This window comes from Vulpes vulpes, chromosome 5 (assembly GCF_048418805.1).
Source record: "Vulpes vulpes isolate BD-2025 chromosome 5, VulVul3, whole genome shotgun sequence".
NCBI classification, from domain to species: Eukaryota; Metazoa; Chordata; class Mammalia; order Carnivora; family Canidae; genus Vulpes; species Vulpes vulpes.
In genome coordinates, this window is record NC_132784.1 from 92,721,686 (window position 1) to 92,741,325 (window position 19,640).

General features: G+C 50.7%; 1 protein-coding gene across 44 annotated transcripts in view; it reads left to right on the forward strand.

Annotated features, from left to right (window-relative positions):
• The window catches only part of NFASC (neurofascin), a 181,330-nt gene that overhangs the window by 111,195 nt on the left and 50,495 nt on the right, over positions 1-19,640 (forward strand). For 14 of the 44 annotated variants that reach the window (XM_072759381.1, XM_072759384.1, XM_072759399.1 and 11 more), the window contains 6 exons: positions 3,046-3,151; positions 4,238-4,434; positions 5,100-5,222; positions 8,336-8,506; positions 12,775-12,825; positions 19,119-19,230. In XM_072759381.1, coding sequence (XP_072615482.1) covers positions 3,046-3,151; positions 4,238-4,434; positions 5,100-5,222; positions 8,336-8,506; positions 12,775-12,825; positions 19,119-19,230 — 760 coding nt within the window. Of the gene's footprint in view, positions 1-2,234; positions 2,253-3,045; positions 3,152-4,237; positions 4,435-5,099; positions 5,223-8,335; positions 8,507-12,774; positions 12,826-19,118; positions 19,231-19,640 lie in introns of all 44 variants that reach the window. The other 30 variants (XM_072759380.1, XM_072759382.1, XM_072759389.1 and 27 more) reach the window with 3 other exon arrangements.

Sequence of the window (19,640 nt, forward strand, 5' to 3'; positions counted from 1 at the left end):
TCCTCCCTGTCCTCTCCCTGTGCTGGCTTGTCTTCTGGGTTGGTTCTGTCTCTGTAATAAATTCCTTGGTGGCATATGGTAGTTGCAGATGTCATTACCTCTCAAGAGGCCCCTGGCCTGCGGACAGCATCCAGCCTCTCCCCTACTCACTTTTGTCAGAATATCAAGGAGAAGAGAGCACTGGGGCCCCACCTGACCAACCCACGTCTCTGGCCAAGGATGGATTTGCAAAAAGAGCTTTGGATCAGACTACAGGAGAGCTGGTTTCTCATTCCAGTTCTGCAGCAAATTTCCTATGTGACCTTAACCGAGTGGCTTCCCTTCTAAGAATCTGAGATTCCCTGGATAATGCCTAGGGCTTTTTCCATTGAGCCAGCCCTTGATTTTATAAAAGAGAGGCTTGAACGCCATGTGGGCCAAGCAGAGCCTCTGCCAGGGCAAGGACAGAGCCCTCCACTGTGTGTGGAGACCGAAGAGACATCAACTGTGTCTTGAGATGAAGAAACTGCTGGCCTGGTGGTCAAAAGGAGTAGATCCAGTGTCCACCCTACTTACCTGGAAATGGCCCCTTCTCCCCACCTGTCCTACATGCCTCACCATACTGGCTTTCCAGAATTGCCTTTCTTGGGCCCCTGGTAGGAAACTCTTATATGGATGAAGATGCCACCATGGGGAGCTCCAGGGAGCATGTGTTAAAAAACCACAGGTTTCTGCTTTTCCCCAGGACTTGTCATTTCTTTCTATTTCCTGCCATGGCTGTACCCAGGCAAATGGTAAAGCAGATAAAATTTCACTTCAATGCCCCAGCAGGCCACACGATCCTGGCCCATGTGAAAGAATTATTCTGAACCCTTTCATGGATCTTTCTCAAGACTTCCGCTTACTGACAGTGTGTATAGCAGAGCACTCATTCCTGCCCCAGTCAGGCTTTCCTCTTTAATGTCTGTCTTCTCTCTCGTGACTCTTGTGGCACTTGGGTCCTGCCTTCACTCTGCCTTCTCCACGGTGTCCCCTTTCTGGGCCCCTAAACCCCTCTTCTTGCGGTGGCTGGGTCAGAAAGTGTCGAGGTCACCTTGGCTCACCAGCAGCCTCAGCTTCCCAGAAAGCAGCCACTCCGAACAAATCAGCCCGCAACACCAACACTTATCTGACATCTGCACTTGGTGTGAAATAAGATGGGCGTATTACCTCATTCTAGAATCATAAAGAAAAGGCCTCTTACAAAGTGGCAGAGACACATGTTCTCTTTTCTGCAAATTTTAACCAGGACCTTCTCCCCCAGAAAGTGTATCACCGTTGAAAGTGTTGCTGTTTGAAGCGTGGTACCCAGTTCACCAGTGTCAACACCACTTGGCTGCTTGTCGAAATGTAGGATCTGCTCAGTCAGAACGTGCATTTTAACCAGACCCAGCTTCCCTCCCTTCCCCCACCAGCTGATTTATATTCTTGTCAGAGTTTGAGAAGCCCGACCTCAAACATGCACATACCTGTACACAGGCATGAGCATGTCTCAGACGAGGGCTAGGGAAGATTTGGGCTACCTACCTCTTTATCCCTTCCGTAAAAAGCACAGAAAAGAGTGGTGGACTCCGCTTCATCCCTGTAGTTGTTTGGAAGAAGGATTTCCATAGGACAATGTACTTCTGCCATGAGCAGGGCGACAGTGATTCATCGATCTCTAGAATTTTCTGATGGATAGGCAGGAAGGTGCTTGCATGTGTGACAGAGAAGAAGGTACAGAGGGAGGAATGAAGCCTGTGGGCCCTTGAGGCTTTGCCCTGGAGCCCTGGTTCAGATCAGCTGCTGCCCAGACTTCTCAGCCCCACACGCCGCGGGCCAGGAAGCCAGCTTTCCTCAATGGCATCTAGACAGGATAGGCAATGTCTTCAGAGCCCGGCCTCTTTTAAGCAGGTCTGTCACTTGCAATATTTGGACTTCCATGGTGACAACATTTGGTCAGAGGCTGGTCTTTCTGCTCAGCTGTATGGTTTGCGCTCCCTGTGGAGGTGCTCTCCACACAGGGCTCCCTGGGTCTGTCCACACCTCCGTGTGGCTGTCCCACTGAGCTCTACAGCTGGGAGCAGAGAGCTCAGGCGCTGCGCCCTGCCCAGGCCGACCTCCGTGCTCCCTGCAGGCTGGGGCGTGAGCAACCCGCGGCAGGTGGTCACATGCGATAACCTATAACCGATGTCTTCTTCTCTCCCCTCACAATGCTAACCCATCGGAACTAACAGCAAGCATTCAGAATGAGCGTAAGTCCCCTCTGCCCAGCACTTCTCTGCTCTTGAGCCTCTGGGAGGTAGGAAGCCCGCAAGAAGCAGGGGAGAAGGCCAAGTGAGGAGTTACGGCTGGCGGGCTGGCTGGGGGGGCGGGGGAGCGGGGGGGCGTGTTTCTCCATCACTCCACCCTGCCTGCTGGGGCTTTTTGACACCAGAGTCCCTGTAGTGCGGCCCCTGCCACACAGGAAGGGAAGGGGCTCACCCAGGGCATCCCATTGCTGGAAAAGGCAGAGGGGTAGGTTGTACAAAGAGCCGCTGCTCTCTATCCCCTGCTGGCTGGCATAGGAGCGCCATGAGGAGCACTGGGGGTGGACACCAGGAGTGAGAGGAGCTAGCAGACAAGTGCCCAGGAACTGAAGCCTCTGAGCTCCAGCCTCACCACAGTCTGGCCATGAACCATCATGGCCACTGTGCTCTGGAAAGCTAGCTGCTTTATGTTCCTTTATTCATTCAGCAAATATATGTCAAGAAGTCTCATGCAAAAAGCATTGTCTGAGTGTTGAGATATAAGAATAGGTAAAACAGAAGTGTCTCATAGGAATGCTGTGAGGTCTTAAAGGGATTTTTCTTATGCTCAGTCCTTGATGTGACCCCCCTTTCCTGCGGTCCTGTTTAAAGAGCTGGGTCCCTGGAATGGGGCACTGCCCACCCCCTGCTTGCCTGCTTGTCATGTGGCTCCCGAAGCTCTTATTTTCAGCCATTCCCCAAGCCAGGGCCCCGGGCAGGTCCCCAAAGCCCTGACCACCCCCTGTCTGTGCTCTTGCAGTATCCCAGCCCCCAACCATCACCAAGCAGTCAGTGAAGGACCACATCGTGGATCCCCGTGATAACATCCTGATTGAGTGTGAAGCAAAGGGGAACCCTGCCCCCAGGTGAGTGCACTGGCAGGTCAATCCAAGGGCCCCCCCCCACACACACACACACAGACAAAGAGGAATTGAAACCACACTCTTGCCTTGGCCCTGATGATGATTGAAGAAGCTGAAAAATTCAGAGCAGAGATGACAGGACCCCATGCAGGATGTTTGTCAGGAGAAACCAGGGAGGGCAGGACCTCGAGTGTATGGCAGCCTTCTTCCGCCACATCCCCTGCCCGGTTTGCAGGAGCCCGAGCACAAATAGGGCCTCTCTCACCCAAGGTGGAAGAAGCAGGGCCACCTGGAGAGGTGAGGCCTTCTGAAGTTTGGTCTTCCCATCATCTTCTCTCTGCAGGGACAATGATTCTGTGACCCTGAGCAGCCACTACTGTCCTTGTCACCTTTTAAGCTTATATCCTGGGTGGCTGCAGATGCACATGCCCACCCCCAGAAGCATAGGGAGAGTCTAGTGTCTTCACCTCTGGGATCAGTTTTATGAAGGCTACGGGTCCCTTCAAAGCTGCCCCTCCTGGGCTATAATGTGTGGCCCTGCTTTAGACTCTGTGCCAACTGAGCAGGGCACAGATGCCCAGGGCCATTATTGGGCTTTGGTTTTAGAGTCGGTTATCAAACAAGGAGACAGGAGAAGCAGAGTTAGCTACCTAATGTGCTTGGCTCGGGTCAAATATGAATTCAGGTTTGCATTCGTAATCGGAGGTTGGGATGTCCTGGGGTGGAAGCATCTGCTGACTCTGGATTTAAAAAAAAATCAAAGTCCCTGCCCACTCCTGCAAAGAGCATAATCCCCCAGTGGCGACCTGGGTATCTATCGCTGACAGCCGTACCCAGCCTTGGCTGGTTAGAAGCACTAATGTCAGGAACCTGTCCCCAGAGATTCACTTGGCTGTTACCTGGGACTCTGCATTTTATCAGGCTTCCCAGCCTGTTCTGCCACTTAGCCAAGGTGGGGACGCACTAGTGTGGAGGTGTGATTACGGGACCAGGTCAAGGACCAGGGCCCTGAGGTTCTCCCTGGAGCCCAGCACCCACCTGTTTCCTCTTCATTGCCCCTACTGCTCTCTCCACCCCCTCTGTCCACAGCTTCCACTGGACTCGAAACAGCAGGTTCTTCAACATCGCCAAGGACCCCCGGGTGTCAATGAGGAGAAAGTCTGGGACCCTGGTGATCGACTTCCGTAGTGGTGGGCGGCCCGAAGAATATGAAGGGGAATACCAGTGCTTCGCCCGCAACAAATTTGGCACGGCCCTGTCCAATAGGATCCGCCTGCAGGTGTCCAGTGAGTAGCATGGGGTGGGACTGGTATGCCTTGCTCCCGAGTGAATGGTGGGGTGGGGAGCATAAAGGATCATTCTAGAAGGGTCACCCTTGGCCAGTTGGTGCCTTGGCACCCTGCATGTCCTACTTGCTGTTCTACCTCTGAGCAGGAGCACATGTGCCTCTCACTACTCAGAAAGATTCCTTAGAAAGGAGGCTTCCAAAGCAGAGTCTCAACCTCACCAGCACTCCGGACACGAGAGGAGAAGACGGAGAGGTGCTTTTAGAGAGAGCTTCTATAGACAGAATGCCTCTCCTCTCTTTTTTTTAATTTTTTTAATTTTTTTTTAAAATTTATTTATGATAGTCACAGAGAGAGAGAGAGGGGCAGAGACATAGGCAGAGGGAGAAGCAGGCTCCATGCACTGGGAGCCCGACGTGGGATTCGATCCCAGGTCTCCAGGATTGCGCCCTGGGCCAAAGGCAGGCGCTAAACCGCCGCGCCACCCAGGGATCCCGGCCTCTCCTCTCTTGCTGCACCTCGCCTAGACTCACAGGCCCTCTCTTCTCCCTCGTTCTCCCATTTGCCTTTCTGCTTCCTCCTTATATGCCTGCCTTGAACCGTGCTCCTTACCCTGGCCCCAGCCATCACCTTCATTTCATGCTCCTCTGTCTGATTCTCCCCAGAGTCTCCCCTGTGGCCCAAGGAGAACCTAGACCCGGTCGTGGTTCAAGAAGGTGCTCCCTTGACACTCCAGTGCAACCCTCCACCCGGACTTCCATCCCCGGTCATCTTCTGGATGAGCAGCTGTAAGTCTTGGGGGCCTGGTGTTTGGTTTCTACTTTCATCTTAGGGAGTCGGTTGGGTGTGTTAAATAGGAGGGGTTTGCCCAAGGTTGGAAGACCTTGACACATGAGAAGCAGGTGTAAGGGGCCATGTGGCTGAGAACACATCGAAGCTGCTTGGGCTCCTTTCCCAACCCAGCAGCTGTTGGCTGTGTGATCAAAAGCAAGTTGCTTAACATCTCCGGAGGCCTCAGTTTGCTCTTATAACAGAACCAGATGCTCAGTAAGTGCTCAGTAATATTTGTGATGATGAAGAGGAAAAGCAAGAGAAAAGGAAAGGAGGAGGAAGAGGAGAAACTGTTTGTTAACAGGCCAATTAAAGGTGGGTTGACAGCAATTGCACTGCTGGGGATTTACCCCAAAAATACGGATGCAATGAAACACCGGGACACCTGCACCCCGATGTTTCTAGCAGCAATGTCCACAATAGCCAAACTGTGGAAGGAGCCTCGGTGTCCATAGAAAGATGAATGGATAAAGAAGCTGTGGTCTATGTATACAATGGAATATTACTCAGCCATTAGAAACGACAAATACCCACCATTTGCTTCGATGTGGATGGAACTGGAGGGTATTATGCTGAGTGAAATGAGTCAATCGGAGAAGGACAAACATTATATGGTCTCATTCATTTGGGGAATATAAATAATAGTGAAAGAGAATAAAGGGGAAAGGAGGAAAAATAAATGGGAAATATCAGAAAGGGAGACAAAACATGGAAGACTCCTAACTCTGGGAAACAAACTAGGGGTGGTGGAAGGGGAGGAGGGGCGGGGGGTGGGGGTGACTGGGTGGTGGGCACCGAGGTGGGCACTTGATGGGATGAGCACTGGGTGTTATTCTGTATGTTGGCAAATTGAACACCAATAAAAAAAATAAATTTATTATTAAAAAAAAAAAAAGGCGGGTTGGCACCAAGCCTCCTTTCAATCTCTGATCAGTGTGAATTTGCTAAGTGCTGCCCTCATAGGACAGAGGGAGCTATAGGAATGAAACCTTTGATAAAGAAGAGATGGAGAGACAGGATGTTTGCAGCCAGCGGACAGAGTATCATCACTGAGAGCTTATCCTGTTTCATTTTGGATGGAGACTCATTTAACCACTCAGGACCTCAGTTTCTTCCCATGTTCAATCAGAATAAGTGGGGGTGTGTTATAAAGGTACCTGGAGCATTGCCAGCTGTGTCTTCCTAGCTTCCCCTCCCCCTTCTCCATACCTGCTCCCCATCTGTCCACCCATCAGTCAGTCTACAGATCTGCCTGCCTGCCTGCCTGCCTGTTTAGCATCCATCAACCGTCCATCCCTGAAGGAGGCAGTGTTGTGAGCTGTTTGGCAGTGCGAGTATGGCTTTGTGTTCACCCATTGTCTCTTTCTTCATCATTTTGGTGCATATGCATGGGGAAGACTGCCTGGCCACAGGCTGGAGAGTTGGTTGGTTCGCTAACTATTCAGACTCTCTTGTCCCCTGCATCACGCCTGTCACCAGCTTATGTCTGTGCTGCCTCCTGAGCAGATCTCATTACCCTTCTTTTTCCATCATCACTAGCATCTCCCCAGTGCAGGCCACCATCAGCTTTTCCCTGGCTGCAGTAATCATCAGTAACCACCTCCCTGATCTTTCTAAAAACATATATCTGATAGTTTCATTCATATGCTCCAGGCCCTTCACTGGCTCCTCCATCACCTCGGACAAAGTCCAGACATCTTTCCCTTCCTGATCTGGTTCCCTCTGCCTCCCCGGCCCCTCTCCTACCCCCTACTCCGGCTGTGTGCTCTTACCTTTAGCACCCATCTGTTCCTGCTGCTTAGAAACCTCTTAGGGCCCCTGTCTCTTCTGCCTAATGTCATGCAGCCTCCAAGTCTGAACTCAGGGCAGGAACTCTGTGCTCTTCCTCTCCGCTCATCCTCTTCTTACCCAGGCTTCCCACTCACCATACTGTATAGTGATGATTTCTTTACCCACCACCTCTTCTACTAAGCCGCAGGCTCCTTGAGGGCAGGAACTGTCTTACTCATCTCTCTTTCACCAATACTAGGCACAGTGTCTGGCACACAGTAGGCCTGCAGTATATCTTTGATAAGCCATTTGAAGACCAGCCCATCATTGGAAAGTTGACATCATTAACCTGTGCTTTAAGAAATGGTGACTTAATAAACAGTTGTGGGGAATAGGAAAGAGTTAGCTACAAATAGTCAACCTGACAAGTATGCTTTTACAAACCAAATAACCTGGGCACCTGGTCATTTGAAATGACATCTGATGCTTCAAAAATCATAGGTAATGTAGTGCTTATCCTCAGCCACTCCCGTGATGTCATTAATTCTGAAAAGCATCATTTTCATATTTTAACATGCCTAAAATTAGAAAGCATCCTAAAACTGATGGTGTGCATTAGTGATTAGTATGTATCTTACAATTATAATTGGTAGTGCTTTTCTCTTTCCTGGTGGGAGTGAGAGCTTAAAAAGGAAAACAAGTGTAATCCATGGGACGCCTCAGTGGCTCAGTGGTTGAGCATCCGCCTTTGACTCAGGTTGTGATCCTGGGGTCCCAGGATAGAGTCCCACATCAAGGTCCCCACAGGGAGCCTGCTTCTCCTGCCTGTCTCTGCCTCTCTCTGTATCTCTCATGAATAAAAAAATAAAATCTTCAAAAAAAAAAAAAAAAAAAGAAAAGAAAAACAAGTGAATTTGACTCCTGATTTGGAAAGCTATGATCCCAAATCAGGAGTCAAAGATCTGAAGGGCTATGATCCCTCCCTCTCATTCAGGACCAGAGCTTTCGTGACATGAACAGGAGCCAGAAAAGTATGGGCATGGTGGGTAGACAGGTCTAAATCTAAATCCTCCTCTTCCCACACTGTTTTTGCAACCCAGGACACTTTAAATTCACTGCTTTCTTATTTGTCAAATGGAAATAAGCCCTACCTTAGAGTTGAGAGGAGGAGACCAAATAATGAACTCCTGCCCCCACCCCACCCCGGGGCTCTGTAGGTGCTCCATCACCTGACCTATCACGATGATCACTTCTGTTACCATGACTGCTCACCCCATTCCAAACCTCTGCTTCCTTACAGCCATGGAGCCCATCACTCAGGACAAGCGTGTCTCTCAGGGCCACAACGGTGACCTGTATTTCTCCAACGTGATGCTTCAGGATATGCAGACAGACTACAGCTGCAACGCGCGCTTCCACTTCACCCACACCATCCAGCAGAAGAACGCGTTCACCCTCAAGGTCCTCACCAGTAAGTGCGGGTCCCTGCCCAGGCCTGGGAGCCAGGGGCAGAAGCCCGCTGAGCCCAAGGAGCCCCAGGAACCTGGGGCTGAGAGAAGCCTTGTCCCTAAGGCTGACCCAGAAATCCTTCCAGCTTATTGTCCCCGAGCTACTTCAGCAGCTCTTAATCAACCTCTCTTGATATTGAAGGCTTGAGTTTGAATTGGTCCTCCTCTTGCTCAGTGCTTCTCAGGCTCCAGGGTCAGGCTGAACCACCCGGCCCACTTGGCCGCTGTCCCAGGCCTGTCGAGCCTGCCTCCACGGTCCTGCCTCCGTGTCCTCCGGTAGCTCACCAGGTGCTCCGGACACACACCAGCACGGGAGAAGCGCAGCGTTCAGTGTGGTCATCCGGCATCTCTTCCGTGCACACAGCTGGAGGATTTCTTTTCTATCTAGTCACCATTTGGTTGTTTGTACGTCTAGCAAAATGCCACAGTACAGAATGTCCAAATCAGCAGGGACCCCTCCCCCCCACAATGTGAACTGCGTTTGATTCCGTGATATGTACATGCCGGACCCCTTGGAATAACAACATTTTCAAGCTGCAGATTTATGTTCTAGTTGTATGTGCTTTCATTTTTTATTTCCTGATTCTGTTTGGCTGGTCCCAAAGGGAGTCAGCATTTCCTGACCCCGCATAGCATGGGTACCAGGCCCTCTGCAGAAGAGAGAACTGAGTTGTCAGTTCACAGACCCGCAGTTGGGGATCTGCTGGCTTGAAGCTCTGGCTGCAAATCCTTAGCCAGCCTAGGACACTGAATTCAGAGTGGCTGTGTTAGTTTGCACCGTGGATTTGTAAGAGGGCTTCTAGAGAGTGCTTCCCCTGCCCCAAAGACCTTAGTCTGTCTGACTCAGCTGTGAATGCTGTATTCCACACAAGGGACAGTAGTGGTGGGAGAGGCCACGCAAAGGAAGAGGCCATGCAAAGGCCACACTGGCAGCTGCCCCAAGTTAGAGAAGAAAGCCTGAACCCCGGCTTCCCCAAGCCCACATGCCTCTCTGGGGGAATGGGGGAGAGGCACAGGGAGCTGGCTTTTCCCTCAGGACAGCTGGTGGCCTGGTCTTCTTTCCTCAGCAGCCCCTGCCAGTGATGGAAGCTGTTGGTGCCGAGAACCCCAGCCCCCACTCTGTTTCCACCCAGCATCAAGGCAGAGCCACAAGAAGCAGTTTCCTTCTCATTTCTTCTCCCTGTGAGAGTTTTTTCTCTTCTTTTCATTGTCTTCCCTTTGCTTTCTCACTTCCTTCCTATTTCCCTCCATCCTTCTTCCTTTCTTCTTTCCACCTTTCATTTTCTCTCTTCTTGAGCCCTATCTGCTTGCCTCCAGCACTCTCAGCAGCTCTGCAGCTCCCCCACACATTGTCTGGAGTTGGGGTTAGGCAGCCCGCAGTTTCCTAACCAGCGGGATAGCCAGAAACCCCAGGGTAAGCCCCACGTGCTCCTGGCAGTGGACCCAGCTTTGGTCTCTGCCGCCCCCTCGCTGGCCTTCTTATTCCAGACCCAGGCCCAGAAGGAACCCCTGGAGGAGAAAGTCGGTTGTCCGAAGTGTCTAGTGCACGTCAGCAACCTGCCAGCTGGCTGAGCTGGGGAGGACAGTGTGGTCTGCCTAGGACCTCAGAGTGGCCTGCGGGGCCAGGACGGGGCTGGCAGTGTTGGGCAGTGAGGGAGACAGGAGCATCAAGCAAGATGCTCACTGAGCTGATCCCCCAGACAGCCTTAGTGTCATCACCTGGATTCCTCTCTGCCTACCTAGTGTGATGCACCTGTTTGGGGACTGAGTCAGGTGACCTTCCACAGTCCTGGACGAAGGCCCTCCAGGTCACACAGGCTAGAGGCAGGGAGATGGAGGTGGCAAAGAGCCTTCCTCTGTGGAACTAGGCAGTAGAGATTATCGACATTTAGAAGTTGGACTTTCCAGAAACACCTTTTTCTCTACCAGAGGAGGTAAGGGCTGTTTGTTTCTTCTTTATTTCTGGGTCCCCTTACTCCACTGAAAACTCCTCCAAATGCCAAGAACCTCCCCCCACCCCCTCCCAGGTGATGGGAACAGAGCCCTGTCTACTTCCTGGAGTTCTCCCAGGGGCAGCTTTGGCCAGGAGCAAGTTCTGGGCATCTGAGCCAGCCCAGAATTGGGCACAGTTGCTTAAAATAGCACAGTTGTGCTCTCTCTGCTTTCCTGCCTGGAAAGGACACAGGCTCTTTCTTGTACCTTCAGAACCAGGTCTGGGGATGGGAGGCAAAACAGCCATGCTGGGATAGCTTCAAAGTCTCTCCTCACCACGGGTTTCCATCACAGTTTGCTCCTTGGGGGAAGAAACCAATCTCATCATGGCTGATTTTGCATTACCTACATTTAAGGAAGGGCGGGGGGCGGGGGGGAGGTATCTAATACAAAACACTGGGCCATCTGAAACCATTTTTAAAATTTGTTCTGGGATGCAAAGACAATAGTGGAGTCAGGCCAACAGAGATGTACTTGTCCCACTTTGTCCACACCAGAACAGGCCCCTTTGGGTGCCTTCTGCCACAATAAGAGGTGACCATGGTGAGGGAGAAGGATTCTCTCCTGAGCCAGACACAGGAGCACTAACCCTGCTTCCTCCTAATGTCTGCTGTCTAAGTGACACTCTTAGGAGTCAGAAAGTCTCCCTGAATTTCTCAGATGTGCTGGAGGATCCACAAGCTGTGAGATCACTTCTAAGCTTGGATCACTTCTCTGCAAAGAGAGCAGTTCTGTTTCACCTGGTGGCACGCGAGCTGCGGAGTATGAAGCCAAAGGGCCCATTTAGCTGTGTGCCCTTGTTCTCCCCCAAGAGAGAGGAATGTCCCCTCCTCGAGTGCATCCTCATTCCCTCCTCCCCTCTGCCACCCTGCCTCTTTATTCCACTGCAGGTTGGTTCCCACCCATTGCTCCAGATGAACCCAGGCTGACTTCTCAAACAGGCTCCGTCTTTCCACAGACCGCATCTTAAGGGGGTAGTTCTGGATAATGCAGATCTCCCTACTGGGCGTTAAGCACTTTTGGGAACCCGTACACTATGGGTCCCAGCAAAGAGTGCCGGTCCCAGCAAAAAGTGAGCACAGCCTCTGCAATCAATTGTAACAGTTGATCTGTCTTCAAATATGCAAATATTCCGGCACAGCGCGTCTCCTCCCTCGAGCGTTTGGACCAAGCCTGGCTTCCCTGGGCTGTCTGCTTGGCTTCCAGTCGGCTGTACCCGCCCCTCACCCCCTTGGGGACCGTCAAAACTTGAACCCAGTAGCCAGACAGGGATGGCGGTAGAATGAAAAGCCTAGTCTTGGCAGGCTTAAGTGCCTTATTCCAAACTGTCTTTCACCAAGGATTAAATGCCCAGGGGTCTTAATTACCTAACACTGGAATCAAAGCCACCAGTCTGCTCCTGAAGAACCCAAGCCAGTCTAGGAGCTCTGAATCTCCAGCTTACTCAGAGGGCCTTTCCCATCCAAGTGTTGGACTTCTAGTCCATTATACGCTCTCTCCTGCCCAGGCTCCCTTTCTCTTCCAAAAATCTGAACCGCAGCCTGGTTCTCTCTGCCTCCCGAGAAATTCTGGCCTCCTCAAAAGAAGGCCTTTCTGCCACTGGAGGCATCTCAGAGACCAGGATAGTGCCCATTGGTCAGGTGGGGGAGGGCTGCTTGCTGCTGGTTAGCACATGATCGCTGGGCACGGCCGAGAGTCCCTCTGTCCTTCTCTCTCAAATTATGAACTGTATTTCTTGGACTGTCTTCTCTCCCTGGCCTCCCACCTTTGCATCTTAGTTTCTGCCCAAGGAGGGCTTTGCTCTTTTCCTCAGGGATCACTCACATTCCTTTCTCTTTAGCTACCCAGGAGCTGGCCTGATCCAGAGTCCTGGGAACTGAGGATTTTGATGGGAAGTTGTTCAAAAGACTACTACAGGATGCCACTAATCCTTATCTCATTTGTTTGAAACACAGTAGGATCAAGCCATTAAAGGTCAAGCCTAATTTCTTTCATTAAAAAGAAATTTCGTTTATTATTGCCTTCTTTTGCAGGATTTAACCTTTTCTTCCCTTTTTTGGGTTGTTTTATGTTGCTTATTCTTCACCAAGCACATTTCCTTTCCAAATATGCCGTGTCTTTCCTTTGCAAAAACACCAGTTGTTTTCGTGGCTTTGCATTTCTGTTGTTTGCCCCCTGTTTATGCCTCCACAAGCGCTCTGTGGCCTCCTGTTTGCTCACCCTCTTTTGTTTATTGCAGACAACCCCTATAATGACTCGTCCTTAAGAAACCACCCTGACATGTACAGTGGTGAGTCGCCGTGGTAACCTTGGGAGTAACCTTGCCTGTCCTAACCCCAGTTCTCCTAACCTGACTGATACCGTGTCATTAACTCACTCGGGGTGTCAGGACTGACCGTTGCCCAGACCAGGGTGCTGAGGTGGCCCCTTCCAGACACTGCTCTCCCGGAGGACAGTGGCCAGTTTGGGAGTTTGAGGTAGCTCATGTAGTGGTTTCCCAGCACATGCAAGCCTCTAGTCACTGAGATCTGGACAGGTTGGTCAGACCAGGGCAAGACTTCAAAAGAGCTTCTTGGCAAGTTCAGTAGAAACACAGGAATCATAGGACCCAGTGGTGGATGGATGGAGAGTATCTGAGGATAGATGAGTCTGCACAGTGAGGGGGGGAAAAGGAAGGAGGAGGTTTAGAGTACACGAAGGAAGCTTTGTGATATATCTAGTTAACTCTTAAGTGTCTGGATGTGAACTGCCTGCCTTGTAATCTTGCCTCAGTTACCGGGGGCACCCCTTCACAAGCCCCATGTCTCTTTAAAATCCCTTTGGAAAATATGAATAAGAGTCCAGCCCTGAGTTCTCTTTTGAGGTAAGTATAAATGAAGATGAGCCATGCCTGGCCTCTGTGGCCTGAGTTGCTTCTCTGCTCTGGCAGTGTGTGCAAATCCAGTGCCCACCAGTCCACACACCTGCAAGTTGTGGAACAGTTTCCATGAGGCTTATTTATTTATTTTAGTCAGAGAGAGAGAGAGAGGCAGAGACAGGCAGAGGGAGAAGCAGGCTCCATGCACCGGGAGCCCGACGTGGGATTTGATCCCGGGTCTCCAGGATTGTGCCCTGGGCCAAAGGCAGGCACCAAACCGCTGCGCCACCCAGGGATCCCCCATGAGGCATATTTCTAACTCATCACACAACTGGTTGCTCAGGCTGAGTAGTAGAGTAATTAGCTATTTCCACACCTGAGCCACCCCTGCCTCCCACACACTCCCCCGCCCCCCCTCCCCCCCCCCCCCCCCCCCGCCCACTCCAACCCCCCCATGGCTCAAGAATGTCTTGTTTTCCTTGAGCAGCCAGAGGGAACGTCATTTGCTGGCTTTGGTGAGGCAGCTGGCCCCCATCATCACTTATGCCTCAGAAGCTGAGGCAGCAGGTCCCCAGGGGTGTCATTGTGGGCTCAAATAGATAGGAAGTGTCTGCACTGAGATGTGCTAATATAAACAATGATCGTAGTCTGGAGCGGGGGATGGGAAGAGAGTGAGAGTGAGAGCCCCGGAAAGAGGCAAAAGGCTCTAACTTGACATCAGGCGGCTACAGCCACACTGAGACTCTGCCAGAGAGATTTACTGCCCAAGGAAGCAGGGGACCTTTGTTGGATTCGAGGCATTGTTTGTTTTCAAAATAATGGGGCCCAACCACCATTGTGTCAAGAGCGGCCAGAATATTGGTGTGGAATGTGCCTCTCTCTAAATTGGATTTCAGGTAATCTATTATGGAAGTATTCTTGAAGCTAGAGCATGTCAGAGCCAGAAGGTCCCTTAGAGACCATCTGATCCAAGCACCTCACTTTGTATCAGATAAACCATTCAGGGGAACATGCATGTAGAATTGTTTTATCAATGTGATAAGTCTGAGTGATTCCAGCCACTTAAACTTTGTGACCAGTTATAGATGTGACTATAAGTGAAGGAGTGGGAGTTCTAAGAAACATCCAGGGCTGTGAAACCAAGCAAACTGTGCAAGAACTCACGTGGAGATCGACCCGTTCTCAATCCAGGGTAGGATGAATGAAGCTGACCTAAGCATGAAGCCAGCTGGAAAGGATATAAAGTCAAAGTGAGACATATGCTGAACAAAGCACACCAAGGTGAATGCTTCTAGAAAGAAAGAGAAAGTGGAAAGGAAGGAAGATAAATAAGGTCCTTCCTAAGTGCAGGGCTGGACATAGAGACATAACACAGTGAAAAACGCCCAGTGATCTGTCTGCTTGGCCTTGAAATACGGCATGTCTCTTATAGCGGTAGGGCCACCCCATAACTACATTTTATTCTAGTGATTTCTACAGTGGTTTGATATCCTTTAAACATATGCCAGATGTCCCCTGACCTGCTGAGTGGCAGGGGGAAGCTGGTCTGAGATTGTAGCTTACCAAGTAGAATTCAGCCAGCAAGGAGACAAGGAAGAGAGGAGTGGGCATTCTGAGGTAGACAGCCTGGAATTAAATGCAGGCTACAGGAGGTGCCACTGAGTGGCCTTGGGCAAGTCATTTAGTGTGTGAAAACTTTAATCTCCTCATCTGTAAAATAGGTAGATGACCCACCCCAAAGTATTGTCATGAAGATTAACCAGGATAACGTGCATCTGATTAGTACGTGTTAACACATTATTGGAACTATTGGCATTGAAGGGAATACTTTAGTGTTGAGTGAAGTAAAGATGGACACAGAGAACTTGAAGAGAAGCTTGCTTGTTTAGCAAGCACAATTATAGGAAGGAAGTACTGTGGAGGGAGAAATTTTAGGGCAGGCTAGAAAAATGAAAGCTATTCAGATCATCAGCTATGCTGAGAACTGGATCAGAAAAAAAAAGTTCCAACTATTGGATAAGGGATTTGGGTCAGACTTATGGAAGAGACTTCCTGACAGTGGAAGGTATCAAATGTTGCTAGACAGAGAGTTTTTCTCGTCTTCTGGGATTGTTTGGTCAGCCATTCCTGGAGCCAGAGAGATGGATGAGATGCCACAGATCCAGCCCCATGAGTTCTTAATTATGAGACTTGAAAGCAGCAAATGGGGGATTCACCTGCCCCTAAAAGCCGTTTTTGGCAGAGGTTCTCAGATATACCTGATACGTTGGACTCTCTTCTGCTAACCCAGAGTACTTAACAGATGGGAGCAACTCAGGTTTTCAGCAATCTTGACCTTTCCTCTTGCAGGAGTCAAGCAAGACGTTTTCTCATCACCTTTAAAGCTGGGGTGGTTGAGGCAGTGTCATCTCTTGATGTCTCCCTACTAATCAGATTCCCTAGAAATCCATGATCCCACTCTTGAGCCACAGCTTAGGAGAGCCAGAAAGGACAGATTGTCCTTGGTTTGAGATCAGAGGGGCCCATGGTTGGAAGCTCTTCCTGAATACACCGATGCTTTGGCATCTGGGTTTGGAGGTTGATCAGCTATTAGGTCTATCCCTAGCCCTGGAGATCGGGGAGAATGAGAGAAGCATCATCAGGCTGGACAGGCTGAGTCCCCACCTCTTAGGAGGGTATGTAAGATCACACCCTAGGAGACTGTCATCCTCCACAGTCTCCTTGAAAGAATCTTGGAGATTCTTTCTGGGTCACCTCCTGGGAAAGAAATTAGCCACCTTCCCTTGGGAACAGTGGCCCCCAAAGCCACCAGCTGGATTATCCTTCATAAATGTTTATATAAATACCTTGTGCTGCAGCTGACCACATTTCTTCATAACCTCCCCATTTGGGTCCAGCTTCTCATCCCTTAATGATACCACATGTCACCCTGACTCCTCTTCAGGCTTTCCATGGCCTTAAGAATCCATGGAAATGGATTCTTGGATGCCTTGGGAATCTCTTAATTCCCAGCCCAGCTTCTTTCTCTAGCATGGGGCTGAGTTTATTTGATAGCCATCAAGGAGGGATAGAATCTTAGCTGAGTGGAAGAGGCTCACCAGAGTGGCTCACTAAGACGCTAAGTCTTTCTCTTTTGCCTCTTTTGCCCTTGGATTTTGGTTTTCTTTGGTTTGATACTCCCAGAGCTGGCTGTCAGGAGGGACAGATGGGGTATTCATCTTTAACGAGGCGATATAGTATAGCTATCAGAGCACACACTTTGGTGCCAAATGGCCCACAATCCAAAACATAGCGACATAGCAGGCTGATGACCTTGCCAAGTCTGTGGATTTCTTTGAGCCTCAGTTCTCTCTGCTGAAAATGGAGGTAGTACCCCCCACATATACCAGGTTTGTTGTAAAGATTGAGCATGACTATGATGTCTAGAGAGAGCTGTTAGCATGGGCCCAACCCATTATGAATGCTCACCAAGTGGTAGCCCTGATTATTATTTCTGACTTTTAGGATGTTCTTCCCTATATTTTTGAACTTTGGCTTGTTTCCCAGTAGCTTCTCTTCCTTTGGGATAATTCTATGGTTGCTAGCCCACATCCTACAAATGAAGTACTGCTGTAACCTTTTTATGGTCACAGCTACAGCACGTCAAGGCACTCGCAGCGAGACTCAGCTCGCTTCTCCTCCTTCCCGTACTTCATGCTTTGCTGGTCAAGTGTGCTTATGGTGCTGCATGCTATGGTGTGAATTAAATGTCCACAGGGTGGCAGATTGGTTTCTGCAGATTCTGTTCCTGTGTGGAAGGAGTATGCCAACTGGGCTAGGTCCTCTTTCACATGGTCCCAGGGCTCCCAGCCCTCGAAAGAGTCACCAACCTGACACCAGAGTCTCCTGCCCTGAAATATCCTTCTCATAGTTCCCTTGACCTTGTGTTATCTTGACTGTTTTGGTGATTCCATGATAATGGGTGGGACGAAGCTGCTGCTTTGGTGTCAAGCTTCCTTGGTACTGAGAGCTGGCTGCTTCAAGAGTCCTAGATGGTAACCGATTAACCACATAATGGATTAACCTGTTCAGTAGCCGCTGTTGTATATGTGTGTGCTGGTGGGACACATGAGGACATCTTACAGGAAGAAAAATAACACATGGGGTAAACTGTTGCCTTCTTTTTTGTTCCCGTCTTCCCTTGAATTCATTCATCCCACAAACACTTACTGAACGCTTGCTATGTGCCACATATTGTGCCAGCCACCTCATGTGTATATGTCTCGTCATTTTTTCCCCTCACAAAAGCATAAAGTAGACACCAACTCTGTGACACGAACTCCCCAATACCTAATGGAGAGACGCTGAGTGCCTCTAAGACAGGAGCTTTGCTGATCCAGCCAGGCACCAGCCTGTCCAACAAGCTCCTTTAGGAGTCACTGGTGTCACAGAGACAAGAGTTCCCCTGCCACTCTGTCCTCACTGCCAGGACCCGTTAAACAGCCCCCAGCCAAGAAGATGCCTTTGTTCCCACTCCAGGCATCTCTGACCACTCCCAGCTCCTGGCAGCTCTGCCTGCCTTCCTCCTCTCACTTCTCCAACCAAGTCTAAGACCCACTGCACCCATGGGTAGGCTCAGCTTCTACCTTTAACTCTTCTTGTTTATGACCCTACGCCTTGGGGCAGGGGTGCCTCCTCTGGCTTCCCTTTGCTTTGGAGTTCCTGGTTGGAAAACCCTCGCTCTTCTCCCTTCCGTCTTACCCATTTCCATAGAACTGTGCAAAAAGCTCCCCGGGAGAGGTGAGGCGCAGGTAAGGTGGGGTCCACCGTACTGGGGGTGTGCCCAGACTTGCATGACGCCGTCCACGGCCAAACAGCCATCCTGGCCATGTGGATCTCTGTGAGCCACCTGGCCATCAAACCCTGCATGCATGTCACTGATTGCTGACGTGGCTGCTCCAGCCTAGTTGAATTGTAGATCACCTCCTCCATCTTGGCTGCCACTTCCCTCTTCCCCTCCCTTCCCCCTCCCCCAGTCTCTCACATCCAATTAACACTCTCCTCCCAGCCCCATTCTAGAGTCATTAGTGAGGAAGCAGAATGGTCTTGGCCCCAGAGTGATTTCCTGTCATCTCTGCTCATTCATTCTTTCCATGTCTCCACTAAACCATTAATAATGCTGCTTGCATCTCTGACTGTTCATCTGGGTCTCCGTGGCTTCATCCCAGCTCCTTGCCTCCAGGGTCCCAAAGAGCAGGTTATCTGTCCTGTGGCCCCAGTATGTGCCTTCTCGTTCATCCACACTGCTGCTGAGACGGCCTTCCAGGGGGGCCACCACATTGGTCTCTAGGGTCCCAACACAGGATGCTCAGGGGGTAAACCACTCGCTGCTCAGGCAACCTCCTCCTCCTTTCCCAGGAAGGAAGGGTTTACTGAAACGGGGAGGAAGCTGGACTCTTCTTAGCAGATCCTTTCAGAATTTAGAGCTGCTCAAAAAAGAAAAAAAAAAAATTTAGAGCTGCTCACACACATGTGCCAGTGGGGCCAGGGAGCCCCACGCTTCCTAACACACCTCTCTTAATGTTGCCCCGGCCCTTTGGGGGGGGAGGTTCAGCTGGGAGGGTCTGGGGCTTGGCGCCTCTAAGGGTAAGGGGCGTGATGACACTTCTTTCTAGCCTGACCGCTTTGGCCTAGCTGGGTCAGCCCTGGGCAGGAGGCTCATGAGAGCATCTTCTGTCCTATTTCAGCACGAGGAGTTGCAGAAAGGACACCCAGCTTCATGTATCCCCAGGGCACAGCGAGCAGTCAGATGGTGCTGCGTGGCATGGATCTTCTGCTGGAGTGCATCGCCTCTGGGGTGTATGTACAGCCCACACCCCCACTCTAGTCACTCTCCAGGAGGAGGGGAGTAGGAATTTGCACATGTTCGCTCCTTGCCACAGTTTGGGGGGCAGAGTCAGAAACAGGCCCTAGCAAGGCCTCTGCAAAACATCATCATTTCCCTCCCATTCTGGCTGTCTCTTTTATGGGTAACAAGGAAAGGAGGTGGGTAGGTGTCTGGCATGTGCTAGAACCCCGGGTGACTTTGCATTAGTCCCTCAGTGCTGTGTGGCCTAGCATCCCCTCTGTACAAGAAAGATCTGCTGTCAGAGGGCATGCATCCTTCTGGGCCCCAAGTACACTTCAAGGACACCTGGGTGCCTCCAGCTCTGTAGAAGAACAGCAGGGTCGCAGCTGGTGATATGTCCCCATTTCCCACTTGGCCCCCC